Source organism: Etheostoma cragini, chromosome 11 (genome assembly GCF_013103735.1).
Source record: "Etheostoma cragini isolate CJK2018 chromosome 11, CSU_Ecrag_1.0, whole genome shotgun sequence".
Classification (NCBI taxonomy): Eukaryota; Metazoa; Chordata; class Actinopteri; order Perciformes; family Percidae; genus Etheostoma; species Etheostoma cragini.
In genome coordinates, this window is record NC_048417.1 from 6,675,846 (window position 1) to 6,689,980 (window position 14,135).

Genomic DNA, 14,135 nt, shown 5'->3' on the forward strand with positions numbered 1-14,135 from the left:
ACTCTCCGCTGACTCCAAATCACCTGCCGTCTGCAGCTTGGAGAGAAGCTGCCGAGTTTGGCTCGCTGGCTCAACTCGTCATGGAGTTCTGGGCTGATGTCAAAAGCAGAATAAATGTTCTGCCTTTGAAATGCAATGTAGAACATATAAAATTTGAAATTAGGCCACACAATGAAGAATTCCGCCGGGATGCGTACAGCAAATGAAGTTTCCCCCCAAGTGCTCCCTCTGGACCGAATTTAACAGACCGACCATTCAGAGTCATCAACACCGTCACAATGTTAGAGCAGATAAAAACGTTCCCTCAATCCTGAAACCAGTCCAGACCTACAGGAACGCTTTCCATCCGTGTGAGCCTCTAACTTCCAGACACCAACCCGGGTGACCTCAGCCTCCATTACATTCGCCTTGTTCTCTCTATTTTAAACCAACAGCCCTGGGTGGACAAAATAAAAGGAACATCTGGAAATTAGAAAAGTGAAGGTTTTCCTTTGTTACACATAGTCTACATTTTCACTGTATTGATCTATTTCAAAACCCTACTTCTTTAAAGTGAAACGTGAAAAATCATACCAGATTGTATACCCAAACGCTTTTTGCCAAGTAATAACAACACTTTAAATAGCATCAAAATCCAATTATATAAAAATGCAGAATTCCTAAACCAAGAAGTATTCTACTTGACTCAGACTTTTAAATGTCACTTAACACATGTGTGATGTTATTTAAAAAATAAAATGGAAACCTTTTGGGGTTAAATATCCAAATGCATCAAAGATTTTCCAGATGGGATGTCAAGTCTCGACACCTCCAAACTACCCTTTACCCACACAAAACTCTCATAAGATCATCACATTCTGTCTCTTATTTCACTTTTCACAGAAAAAACGTTTATAGCTGAATATCCAACACCACCACCCCAAAAAAATAAAAATAAAAATCTAATAATGTATTATTTATTGGGAGCCCTGACATGAGGAGGTTGACTTGGCAGACTAAGGGCACACAAATGTGGTTATGCAAATGCGGAGCGGCTAAAAGACTGGACAGCGTCCCAGACAAAACCGCCAGAGTACAGGCTGAGCCAACGCCGCTGCAAGCAAGAGCATGGAGCTGCGTGATGGAGATAGGAAGAGCAGAGGGAGGAGGGGAGGAGAAGGAGAGATGGGGTGGAGGGCGGTAAGGCCCACAGAGACACAGCGAGAGACTTTCCATCATCTTTTTGGGAATCCTTCCAGTGTCACTGCAGCCAGTGTGGACTGTCACACATGATTACTTCCCCCCCCACACACACACAGACACACAGAGACAAACACACACACACACACACACACACACACACACACACACACACAATCATTCAGTCAGCTGCCCCCTCAGCTTGCTACAAATGCTGCTAGTGTTAAAGAAAGAAGAGAGGATGGACGGCTCAAATTCTATGTGCATCCTATATGATTAACTCTACACATCTTGCCAACCGGCTTTTAATTTGAAAGGAGACCAGGGAGATTTAATCGGTCTGGGGATTCATTTATATAGACACTACATACTGTCTGTATGCAGTGTATATATTAAACAGAGTTGGACTAAAAGTGCTGTTTGATGTCTCTGTTTTCTGACATTTGTCTTTTACATGCATTATTTTACAGAACATCTGATGTTTTCATAAATTTCTTTTTATACAATTTTCGTGAGCTATATTACTGTCCTTCTGAAAGACAGCACCCGCTGCACTGACAAAGCAACAAGGTTCAGAGTAGCTCAGCTGCAATACACAAACAGACTCCCAACAACTGCATTTGGACAGATGTATCACTTTGTCAATATCAGGCTTGGATCAGATGTCAGCAGCTAAGGATAATCCAGTAGATTTATAATAGAAGATTTTTTTTTTTTTCTATAGAAGCATTTTTATTTCTCTTTGATGTTCAGTAATTGTATATATGCATCCACTTAAAGGCCTAAAACAAGTCTCTTTTACCCAAATAAGGTAAAAAATCAAATTGAATGTCATTAGTTTGGAGATTTGGCCTGTATTCTAAATGCAGTTGCTGACATGAACAAGATTTGACACTGCATCAAAAAGTGTGAAATCTCTGGCATCAAAAATATTTGCAACAAACACAACCTGAAAAGCCACATTGAGCAACCTCATATCTACTACAGGCATCTAAAACTGGATGTTTACAGGGAGCAGACTCATTCCAAAGGCCCAATTAAATAAGAATATTTGGCAGGAGCGCCTCAGAGATGCAGAGGAGGGAATTTGCCGGCTAAGCAGAGCCTGTTGACTCCGCCCGGACACCCTGTCATCAGGCTGAAGGACCTTTCCTCTGCCACTCACCAGCCTGTGTTTTTGTATATGTTCATGTGTACATTCAAACATCAGACCTGAAAAAAAAAACACAGGGCGATACTTGTAGTCCAGTATCACTCAGCATCAAGTATGTAAAGGGGTTCTTTCAGTTTGTAAGTTGCAGCTTCAGAGTAGCTGTTGTTGTTTTGTGTTTAAAAGTTGAATGAATAAAAACTGACATTTACTCAACAAAAATTTGCCCACTCAGCAGAACACTGGCCCTGACATCTGCTGTGGTAAGGCGCATGTGCGCAAACACACACACACACACACACACACACACACACACACACACACGCACACACACAAACACACACACTCTGGGCCTGTATCTTGCGGTCAAGGGCTCCTAATCAGCTCATTCAAGGCCTCATTAAATTAAACTGATGCTAACATCCATAGTCGGCCACAAATTGGCCTGAATTTAATCAAGTCAGTGCTGTTTATCCAACTGTCCTATGTGTCACAGTTCACATGCAGTCACACACACATCAGCTTCAGACAGCTGGAGTTTAATAAAAGTACAACCTTAATGCATTTATACATTCAATGATGTATTAAAGCGAGAAAAAGTGCTTTGATAAAGTTATAAATAGGCTTTTAATGTGAGAGAAGACCGAAATGTTTATTTATGTGGTGGTACTCCTCTAATAAAGAGCTTGTATGTAGTAACTATATATTTTATTAAGTTGTAACTATTTTTAATTAAAGAAGTATTTATTTTTACAGTAGATGCCTTTTGTGAGTTTTTAAAGTAGGAGCTGCAGATAAATGTGGGATATGGACATTATCTTTTATCAAAAGTCTGACATGTTGTAATTGTTTTGCCTTGCAGAAATTTCACAACAAATTAAAAAATAGCTATCTCTTTTATATATCAGATTTATCAGGCTGAAATTTGAAAAACTTGCATGAAATGTATCTCAAATCATCTGCAATGTTTCCATTTGAGCCCGTGGTGCAGCAATATAAAAAGGTACCCGTCTTGGATATAAGTATTTGAATATGTGTAAGCACCACATACAGTACAATCAATAGAGCGTTGCACGCAGACACAGAATGTGCTGTATGTACCACTGTTATTCAATGTGGACATCTTTTAGTTTTGATACTTAGATACAGATATATATTCTTAAGGAGAAATTCAAAAGTTGAATAGAGAGTTAAGTTGTACTCTAAATGTCTACTGCATTGACTTTGTGAGCCTTCATAGTAAAATGGGGCTTCATGAAGGAAGCTGATTCTCTGATTGTTTGGACTCTGAAGTGGAGAGAAGCAACCTGCCAAGCATGAAATCACGGAATAACCCTCTCCACACAAAGAGAGCACCTGTTTCCTCACTGATGGAGACTCAGCAGTGAAAACGACATCTACAAATCTCTTTTATCAGCAGGCATGCTTAACGTTGACAGAGAACTCTTTAGAGAAACACTGAAACGAAGGGGAAGCGTTGAAATCATTTTAGTATTATATTATTATGCAGTTGTCTTGATAAATGTTAATTATCAGATGCCTAGTGGCTTCAGGTGATCGGAGCGAGTCAGTTATGTGCGTAATCTGAGCGTAAAAGCGCAAAATGTCACATTTTAAATCAAATTGTTTGGCACAAGCCTTTTCAATAAAGATGAAATATTAAGGTAGACCTTACTAGCTGTAGTTAATGATTGTATTAAAGGATAAATATTATGGAGATTTGGTTGTAGTAGTTTTGTGAGGTCTAACAAATCTAGGCTACTCTTTTTCTGTGCAGCTTTTAAAAGCCGCCCGTTAAACGCGAGTCTGGTTCTGAGCCTGTGCGTTTCTCAGTCCTGCCCTTGTCTTTGAGGCTAATAAACGTGTTATACGACCAGAGGGCTTCCAGCCTCGCCTGGAGTTGAGTAAAAATAAAATCACTCCGTTAAGGATTCCTCTAAACCGCATAATCTGACCACAGAGACTCGCTGTTCTCGGTCACCGCCGCCCGACACGCCAAAGGGAAGGCTTTAGGACCTGAGCAGGACCCGCTGAACCTGCCAGGAACCCTCTTGCTAATGAGTGGGACCTGAGGAGGGGGGCGAGGAACCGGGAACTGGGTAATTAATTGAGCCACAAATCCTAAAACTCTCCAAGACAAACCATGGGAGAAGATGAACAAAAATACTTTTCTAAAGCAAAGAAGATTAGCACAATAACTGCATGGTTGTTCAATGATGTCGAAGGTTTTATGTTTGTGGATTAACGTCATTTTAAAGAAAAAGGACAATCTGTTTTTCATTAGCAACGCTGTAATCAACGTTTAGTCTCACCTCCCTCATTTTCCCTGCAGACAGTTCAACACTTCATTGTCAACAACTACGACATTCTTCCCACGAAATACACAATATCCCTCCTCCTTTGTGATTTATTTCGGTTTTTACACTTTCAATTTTTTGGATTTCAATCACTGGCACTGTCAGAGGACAGAGGAGCCGTGCGTAAAGGCGCTGCGTCCCGCGGTCAGACTGCAGCAGGCAGCGGGACTCAGCGTAGGCCCGAGACTGTCTGAGCAGAAGGTAGAGGTAAGCTTCAGTTCTGCTTGTCTCTACATTCCTACAAAGATTTAATTAGCTGTGACATAAATATGAGAGAATGTGACTTGTATGTTTAAAGTTAAATTAAATATTCAGTAAAGAACGGGCCACATTTGGACCCATTGCAGTTTTTCACCAAATCTAAGATTTTGCAAGAAGACGACCAAACTTAAACAATATTGAAACTAAATGACCTTCAATTTTCAAACTAAATTATCTTTTCGAGATGTGGCTCTGTTTCTGCCAGTTTTAAAATAAAGTGTCAAGGTCTCAGCTTCGAGGTTTAAAGTCACTTCAGGTCTGATCCTGTGATCAGTTCATCTTTAAACACTGAATCCTAAGTAGTTTAAAGAGAAACAGCCACACTTACATTACGCCTGGGATTAATTTACTCACAAAATGAAGTAATAATGTAGTTTATGTGCAAAATAATAAATTCACGTTTAAGTCGATGTATATACGATGTAATATTTAAAACTTACTCCAACATATACACTAACTACTTACATAACAGTTGTAGTTGTTGCAAGAAATGCCTCATCCCTTGTTATTTATATATTAAATAGAAAATTGCTGAACAATGAAATTATAACACTTTATTACTTCATGGTTTTTGAAAAAATATATTTTACTACACTTGAATGAAAATTGTCTAACTTTATTATTTTCTATTTAGCCTATGTCTTTCATTTATTTTTTACACACGCCGTGCATTTCCACTTATCCACTAATTTCGTCACACTTTACGTGTAAGTTGGATGGTTGATTTCTAACAAAAACATCTTCAAACTGAGACATTTTACACGTGTGATCAAGTCTTTAATGTTACCCTCCCAGTCCGAACGCTCTCCACCTCACACCTGGGGGATGTTGATGTTGTGTGGCGCGAGAAGGTCGCTTTTATTGCAACGTGAACTGCAAATCTGCACAGGCATGTTGTTTCCTAGCAGTGGACATTATGATTTAAAATGTCTGAAATGTGTTTGTCTTAGAATAAAAAGCATTAGATAGGCCTAGGTTTATTTACTTCATGTCACTGCGCCTTCTCGCAACAAGCCGAGGCCTCCCAGAAGGCCTGCAGCCAAACTGGAGACAAACATCAACACAACATTGAAAAGGTTTTGAGTCATATTTTTCATGTCACTTATATCTTATAGAGGAATCCACCAGTCCGGAGTCAAAACCTGGACAAACCAACCCAGCCATTACAAAAAGACACATCTAATCACTTAGAGCCTGATGTTGAGTCCTAAAATCTATTATACGTTGTTTTTATAGTTTCATTTGTTACTGATGTAAATTAAGCCATTTAGACGCATTTTCTGTGTCATATTCCTGACAGAAGACCAGATGACTGACTTGCTCTACAGGCCTGGACGATTCAGGATTACAAGCTGCATCTACAACAGAAAAAAAGCTTTCTTCTTTTTCTATCCGCTGCAGCAGAGCGGAACTACTGAGGAGAAAGCCCTCACTTGGTTTAAAGAAGAAGAAAAGAGAGCTTCTCTTGCTTCTAGCTACATGCCCTGTCGGGGGCTGGGTCATTGAAAGTGGAGCCATGTTTTGACTCGGGACTCGTCATTTTGCATTGTGCTGCAGTGATATAGCCTAACGGGGATCCGGACAGTATGAGCGGTGTGGTGCATGTCTGCGCACTGACCCGGGTCCATATCCAGACAGTGCGCCGGGTCCTCTCCGTCCGTGGCGAGGCTCTCCATGGACAACTCCAGCTCCTTCTCCTCCCAGCCCCGGAGCTTCCTCTTCTTGTTGGAGCCGATCAGGGCTTCCACGGAAAAAGCGTGGGCTCTAGAGCTCAGAGCGGCGGCAGATCGCCTCCTCTCACTCATTTCTCTCAAATCCACCCAAAGGTGGGGGGGGAGGAGGTGGACGCGGCGAAAAACCCACTCTGTCCGTCCAACGCAGTGAAGCAAAACAGTGAAAAAAAATGCACACGTCAGTGTTTAAATCGGGGAGCAAACTCACCAAGTGTCCAAAGTAATCCCAACTGTGACTAGAAACACCGAGTCAAACTTTTGAAGACAGACTGTGCCATCCTGGCTGCGCGTGAGATCAAGTCCGAGAGGATTGATAGTTTTGATGCGGTCTGCCGCTTTGCGCGTCTATACGTCCTTCCACTCCGCGTCTTTCCTTTTCTCTTTCTGCCCCCCTAACTTCTCGCTGATTGATACTCACTTCTGGAGGAGCTTTTTTCTCAGGCGCAGAGGGGCGGCCCTCGGGCTCCCTGTCAACCCCGCGCGTCCAATGAGAAGTGAGGAAAGACAGCCAGACAAAGTGTTTTGTCCAATGGCAGCAGAGGGAGACGCGCGTCCTGGAAGAGGAACCGTCATCCGGACTGCAGCAGTCTATTGAACTGACTCCACAATGCAACATATGGAAAAAAACAACAACAAAAAAGCATTGGCTTATCATACACTCTATCGCTGTATCAGATTTTCCTGCAAGCAGAATAATACAACATTAAAATGTATCAGTTTGTGTTAAATTATTCCTGCATACTCACCAACCATTGGGATGTCTCCCTCTTTGACACTCAGATCCTTCAGCTTCACTTTTCCTCTGAAGCAAGGTCGATCCTCACGGTCTGTCGGCCGAGGCCGGTGCGCGGTCCTCGCCTCATGCTGAACATCCAATACTCCTTTTAATATCTGACTCCCATTTTCATTTTAATATGTCTGAGCCGCTGATTCCATCGTTATCAGGGATTGGAGGAGAAGTCCCATTACAGCTTCGTGTGCCGGCCGACAGCTGCGGAGGCAGAGCAGAGCTGAGCAGGACAGGTGGGCTGATCTCAGGACACGGAGCGAGATCAGCAAGGGAAATGGTTTGGCTCTGCGCGGCTTATTCAGGTCGGTTACAGGGAAGAGAAGATATATTCTAGACAATAAACTGGTGTGTTAACACAGTTTAGAGGGAGATAAGATTTTAAACTTCCATCAGAGGCCTGCCATCTGTTTATTATGTTAGTCTATTCATTCATTCATCGACTAATTAAGGCCGATAGAAATAAGTAAAGCCTAACTTCTGCTTCCCTGTTTTCAGATGAAAGCAAACGTCAAAAAACGACGCAAAATTACCTTAAAATAACAAATCAATTTGGACCGAATACAGACAATAATAAGATTAATAAATAACCTGTTAGTTTTAACTATTTAAAAGAAAAGAAGACACGTTATTGCATTTAATAATGTGTTGGGAAAGTATTAGTAAAAAGTATGAATGTTAAGAATTTGGTCTAATGCAAGGAAGAATCATTTCTAATAGCACTGAAAATAAATATAGCTAAAGACGAGTATAAAGAAGATTACTACCTCATATTAAAATAAAAGCTTACTAATGATAATACAAATCTAACAAATAGCCAAGTCAATTGTTTTCATATAGCCCAATTTAACAAATAACAAATTAGCCCCAATGGGTTTTTTATCATAATAATAAAATAATAATAATAATAATAATAATAATAATAATAATAATAATAATAATAATAATAATAACAATAATAACAATAATAGGCCTAATAGTGGGTGACTATAAATAATAGTATACTGTTTACTACTAGTATACAGGCCAGTGATAATGTTGCAGCTTTTGGGCAGACACTTCAAATCTAACCTGATCCAAAGATAAAGCCTCGCCTCATATTTTCTTTCTTTTTGTTGAACCGGGGCTTTGCTGAGACTGTGTCCGGAGCTGCGTGCTCCGTCTGCAGGCCTGATGCTCAGGAAGAGGAGCACAGACCGAAGCAGCTGACCCGTTTCTACCGGGGAATACATCTTTAACACATTTTGCCGTCAGCGGCGAAACGAAAAGCTCCGGGGAGAAAGGACCGGATGATCGCTGCTGGTTTGATCCGTCAGAGGAAAGACTGCAGGCCGGAAGTCAACCTGCGGCTCCTGGAGCTCGAGCTCTCCAAAGGTCACCGCCGTGCACGCGGAGCGTTTTACACAGACGAGTCAATGGTTGTGACTCAGCAAGACATGCAGAAACTGGGATTCACAGTTAAGAACTCAACAACAAATCAAGACACCGAAAACAACAACAATTTATGTAAAACTGCATCAACAAATACATCCCGGAAACACTGTTTATATATTTAACATTTTAGTGATTGGTGAGTCTATGAAAGCTAATTAAACGACATAAAAATACATTATTGTACTTAAATTATAGTCTAACTATAGTTACTAGGGAAATATTAAAGACAACAATAAGCTCCTACAGGTTGACATTATTATGCAGATCGACGCAGTGGATATTATATAGGCCTATCATATATTATATGTGTGCATTTCTGACGCTTTAATGGCAATTCAAGTTTGAACTGAGCTGGACAGTAAAATTATTGACTAGGCTAACCAATTAGGGAGAAATAGGGAGTTTGAAATTATATGAATGTCATTTTGATTGTAATTTACATAATTGTACGCCGTGGATAATTGTTTTTGTATGAGATGGGTGATTTGTGCGACTGAATGCTTGTGCGTAAAGTAAACGAGAAGCCTAAACATTCCACGTGTGTGTGTGTGTGTGTGTGTGTGCGTGTGTGTGTGTGTGTGTGTGTATGTGTGTGTGTGTGCATAGGTTGGGGTTTAAATCCCGTGGGAGGAAACTCCTAAAACTCCAGCAGTTACAAATAAAACCAACGGTTTGCTGTTTGGATCCCAGTTGTCTCCCCAACGGCATCTCATTCACCCACAACGAAAGCATGCTTTAAAATCAGACAAATATCTCCAGAGGTTTATATGGAACCTTTTTATGAGGGTCAATACAACCATAATATCTTCTCTCAAACACTCTGTAAAACACGCTATTCTTGCCAGTTTGTGTTTGATTTCTTGGACTCCGTTTGTTTTCTGACTTCACCCAGACAGACGCGTGGAAGGTGGGCGGAAACGCGCCATTAATATTCAATTAGTGAAAGAAAGCGTTTAACCCCGGGTGACCCCGGGGATAAAGCGCGCAGTAAAGCATCCAAACTGACAGCAGCTCTCAGGCTGTTACAGCACCTTCCACCCCGGGCCAAGGAATCCCCGTGCAGGACTACATATATATATTATATATATATTACTATATATATACTATATATATTACTGCCGATTAGTTTTAAGCTTGAAATATAAAATCCGCAGCATTCTGTTGTTTTGAGACGATGGTTAAGCTGCATTTACGAGAGGTTTTTGTGATGGCCAAAAGTAAGAGACCAGAGTTCACCCTTAAAAGCCTCACACGAGACACTTTCCCTAAGTGAGTGACTTGGACAAAAACAAACATCAAATGAAATAACTAGTCCAATCGTTTTCTCAAAATTATTTTTTGCGGTTTTGTTTTGTTTTGTGAGGTTAAATATTTGTGCCTGGATCTCAATCGGATGGGATGAAGACGTAACTATTGAATGAGAAATATCATGCAGCTGCAGCCGATATGGGTAAACATGATGTTCTCATTCTTCGACAGAAAAACGAAGGCCTACTGAATAAATAAATAGAATAACATTTCCTTACACACACACACACACACACACACACATGTATATATATATATATATATATATATATATATACATATACATATACATATATATATATATTTTTTTCTAGTTAACGTTATTTACACACTAAACAGCTACGCCACTTTGCTCTAGAGCCTTTAAGTCAACACGGGCTAATAAATATATATACATATGAATAAAAGGTGATCAGTAAAATGCAAGGACAAAGAGACAAATTCATCCCAGCTGAGTCCTTTAGGAACATTCAAGATTATCATGTAGCCACACACAGAAAGATAACACCCTGGCTCATCCATCATTAAATAAGATACAATTCCACCCTACACACAATTTCATGATACAAAGGCTACTACTCTATATGTATAGACTGAATTTTTTTAATTTAGTCACTGAAATAAAAAAACAAATGCGAGATTCCATCCTAAATTAAATTACTTGAGTCTAATTGCGCAATAAAAGCAGATCACGCTATTTGTATTAATTAGTAATAATAATGTGCCTTGAGACAAAGCAACACGTTGTTGCGTTATAATGTCTGGAGGTTAAGTGGCTTTAGGTTTATTAGTTTCCTACACAGCTCACACCATGCACCCAAGTTCAACATGAGTCAAAAGTCTCGTTCTTATATGTGTTTGTTCTCCACTGTAGCTCTTTCCATGTACCACCATTTCTCTAATAAGTTACACGTATTACGACTCCATTAAAGTTTTAACTTCTGCGCATAAAACGGTCCAGTTACGGTGTCGCTTTCATATAAAAACTTCTTATTACACCGCAGTGATATCACTGCAGTCTCCCTTTAAACATACACATGTATTTGTCCTAATGCGACGGGCCTAATGGTCGCTGTGATTTACAGCCTCGTCCTGTGTGTATATGCAGTCCATGTATTTTTATTTATACTCTGTCAGCTGCACATGCCAATACGAAAAAAGGACCAAAGGCAAATAAACCGAGCGAGGATACCGCTCTGTTCCCAGGTAAACACGGGGGTGGAAAAACAAGCACGGTCCAGCTCCAGTGTGTGTGTGTGTGTGTGTGTGTGTGTGTGTGTGTGTGTGTGTGACAATTAAAGGACTACACAAGTGCATTTTTCAATTAGAGAAAGTGTGATGGCTGAGAGCGGAACCGTCCACGTAGAAACAGCAGTGGGAGGAGCTGTGGGAGAGTATGAGTGTACAATGAAGGGGGAAGAATGAAGGGATGACGGGGAGAAAGAGGGGGAGAAACGATTGAGAAACTGCGTTGATTCAATACGGTTACGTATCCGTGTGTGAACACTCACACACAGAATACAGCCTAGGCCCACGTGTGTCACAAGACGTCAACAAAATATACAAAAAAATGATCTGTTCTCATTATATTTAATACTCAAAAAGACAAAAGCAAAGAACACTAACAAGAAGATTTCCAGTTGACCCGACAAATGCGCGCACACAAGAAACAATATTGCTCTTATAAATATATTTTGCATGAAGAGATAAAATGCGCGCGCAAGCATACACGCGGGCACACAATATAATGGTAAACAAAGTTGTGCACGGTTTAAATCACCCGTAAATACAGGATCTCATTATCACATCATTATGTGAGGCGCCACAGTGATCTGTAGTACAGAAACAAACAGGAGTAACTTACCTCTATGCGTGCTGAAAATCTGTTTTTCAACGCTATTACACGAGCAGCGGTGGAGTGTAAGTACATTTAATCAAGTATAATATTGGGTACTTGTACTTTGCGTATTTTTATTTAATGGTACTCCACACTTCTACTGCACTAGGCCTACATTTATTTTACAGTTTAAATTACTACTGCAATTTAGATTATTTATATGAATTGCATAGTAGAATCTACTAATTAATGATGACACAGTGTCATCAAGCCACCCAGCCTTACATGAAGGAATTAAAATGAGCGTCACCAGCTACAACGTTAAAGTGATGAAAACATAAATGAATCAATACTTATAATCCAGTGACTTCCATTATTCCCAACTGGTCCATTCTGCATGAAGAGTACTTTTACTTTAAGTATATTTTGATGCTGATGCTTTTGTACAAAGATCTTGAATGCAGGACTTTTACAAGCAAGAGTATTTCTACACTGTAGTATTGCTACTTTTATAAGGAAAGGAGTACTTCCTCCAGCACAGAACTTTTCATTGCTCATATACTGTCTGCACTGCAGGACTGAGATCAAATGTTTTCAATTATAGGGTTGTATTGTTGCATATTAGAAAAAAAAAACTTTAATAAGGGATATTTCTCTAATTAGATGATGAAAAAGATGTAAAGTTATCAACATTTCAAAAAGAGTCGGACCCAAAAAGCATTTTGCCTTTGGGACAAGTATTTATTTAATAAGCTAATGAATGATTTTTCTTTTTTCATAGTGAAATACGTTTGTCTTGTTTTTTATGTTTTTTGTTTATTCTTTTGTATGTATCGCAAAGTAAACTATCTGTAGTAGTTAGGTGTAGTTAGGTTGCATTTTGTTGAGTTTGTACTTTTATTTGTATTTTCACAGTTGTCTCCATTCTTCCACTTCTTTTCGTCTTTGTCGGCCCAGATTTAAAAAATCCAGTCTGATTCCTGTCTAGTTTTACCAACTTGTGATTGAGCTGCCAGTGTGAACTAAACCCTGGACAACAGATCTCAACACCTAAATCCAACTTACAGTTGATCACTCAAACCAATTAAGTAAAACTAAATAAGTTAATGTGTCCTTAATTTGAATATGAACTGTTAACACGGATGACAAAAAGACAAAATATGTTGAACAATACTAATAAGATTTTGTGTGTTTTATTTGGGAAACAACCAAAACTCAAAAGATGAGCAGATAAATAAACTGCAATGTCTCCAGAAGAGTGTTTAGTACATACAAGCACTAAAGTGATGTATTTTCTTCTGGTCTGGCTGCTTCAGACCATCGGTACCACTGCATCAAGACACAGCCTCCTCATTCCTTTTAATGAGACAAACGTGAAGGGCTAAATAACAAAAACCTCGTTGGTCAATCAGTTTAGTCTGTTTTTCTGGAGTCGAGTGTTTTTACATTGAGTCCCTTCATGTGTTACAACGTTGAATATCTTAGAGATGTAAACAGTCATTGAAATGAATTCTATCTCAGCAGCAGTCAACTGAGCACGGCCTGCAGCAAACTGTTAATGTGGCTGCCAGCCGCCTCTCAGCAGAATCCCACTCGCTGTCGGACCTCAGTGAGGACCGGTGCTGCCAGTTCCCGAGCCCTCAGGGTCCCCCGGGCCAGCACTCCTTCCAGGTGATTACAGTCCGACTTTAACCTCTGGATCTCCTCCCTGATGGGCGTCAACCTCTGGATCACAGCCTCGGTGACAAGCTTCTTATAGGCACCGGTGTCCAGCCCTCTGGCTTGGGCCACCGCCTCCTCCACACTGATCCTCGCCATGGCGGCGTGAATCGTAACCAGGTTCGACACACCTGGCCGAGTCTCCGGGTCAAAGCTGACCTCAGAGGTGAAATCGGTGACAGCACGTCGAACCTTGAGAGCGATGTCATCGGGGGAGTCTGTGATGGTAATCGTCGCCATCGTATGGGGGTCAGATTTGGACATTTTGGTGGAAGGATCACGGAGGGATTTGACCTTTCGCGTGGAGCCTAAAGGGAGGAAATCAGATTGAGAAATGAATAGGTAGGATGAGAAAATATATATATATATA

General features: G+C 40.3%; 2 protein-coding genes across 2 annotated transcripts in view; both read right to left on the bottom strand.

The window, feature by feature from the left end:
• Positions 1–7,102, bottom strand: part of tbx15 (T-box transcription factor 15) — a 36,398-nt gene extending 29,296 nt beyond the window's left edge. The window contains exons 1-3 of the mRNA XM_034886019.1: positions 6,463–7,102; positions 4,780–4,924; positions 4,285–4,397 (exon numbers count right to left, since the gene is read on the bottom strand). Coding sequence (XP_034741910.1) covers positions 4,285–4,397; positions 4,780–4,924; positions 6,463–6,752 — 548 coding nt within the window. The 5' untranslated portion in view covers positions 6,753–7,102. The remainder of the gene's footprint in view (positions 1–4,284; positions 4,398–4,779; positions 4,925–6,462) is intronic.
• Positions 7,103–12,898: 5,796 nt separating this feature from the next.
• wars2 (tryptophanyl tRNA synthetase 2, mitochondrial) overlaps positions 12,899–14,135 on the bottom strand; it is a 23,265-nt gene continuing 22,028 nt past the window's right edge. Inside the window, exon 6 of the mRNA XM_034886129.1 lies at positions 12,899–14,073. Within this exon, the coding sequence (XP_034742020.1) occupies positions 13,625–14,073 (449 nt within the window). The 3' untranslated portion in view covers positions 12,899–13,624. The remainder of the gene's footprint in view (positions 14,074–14,135) is intronic.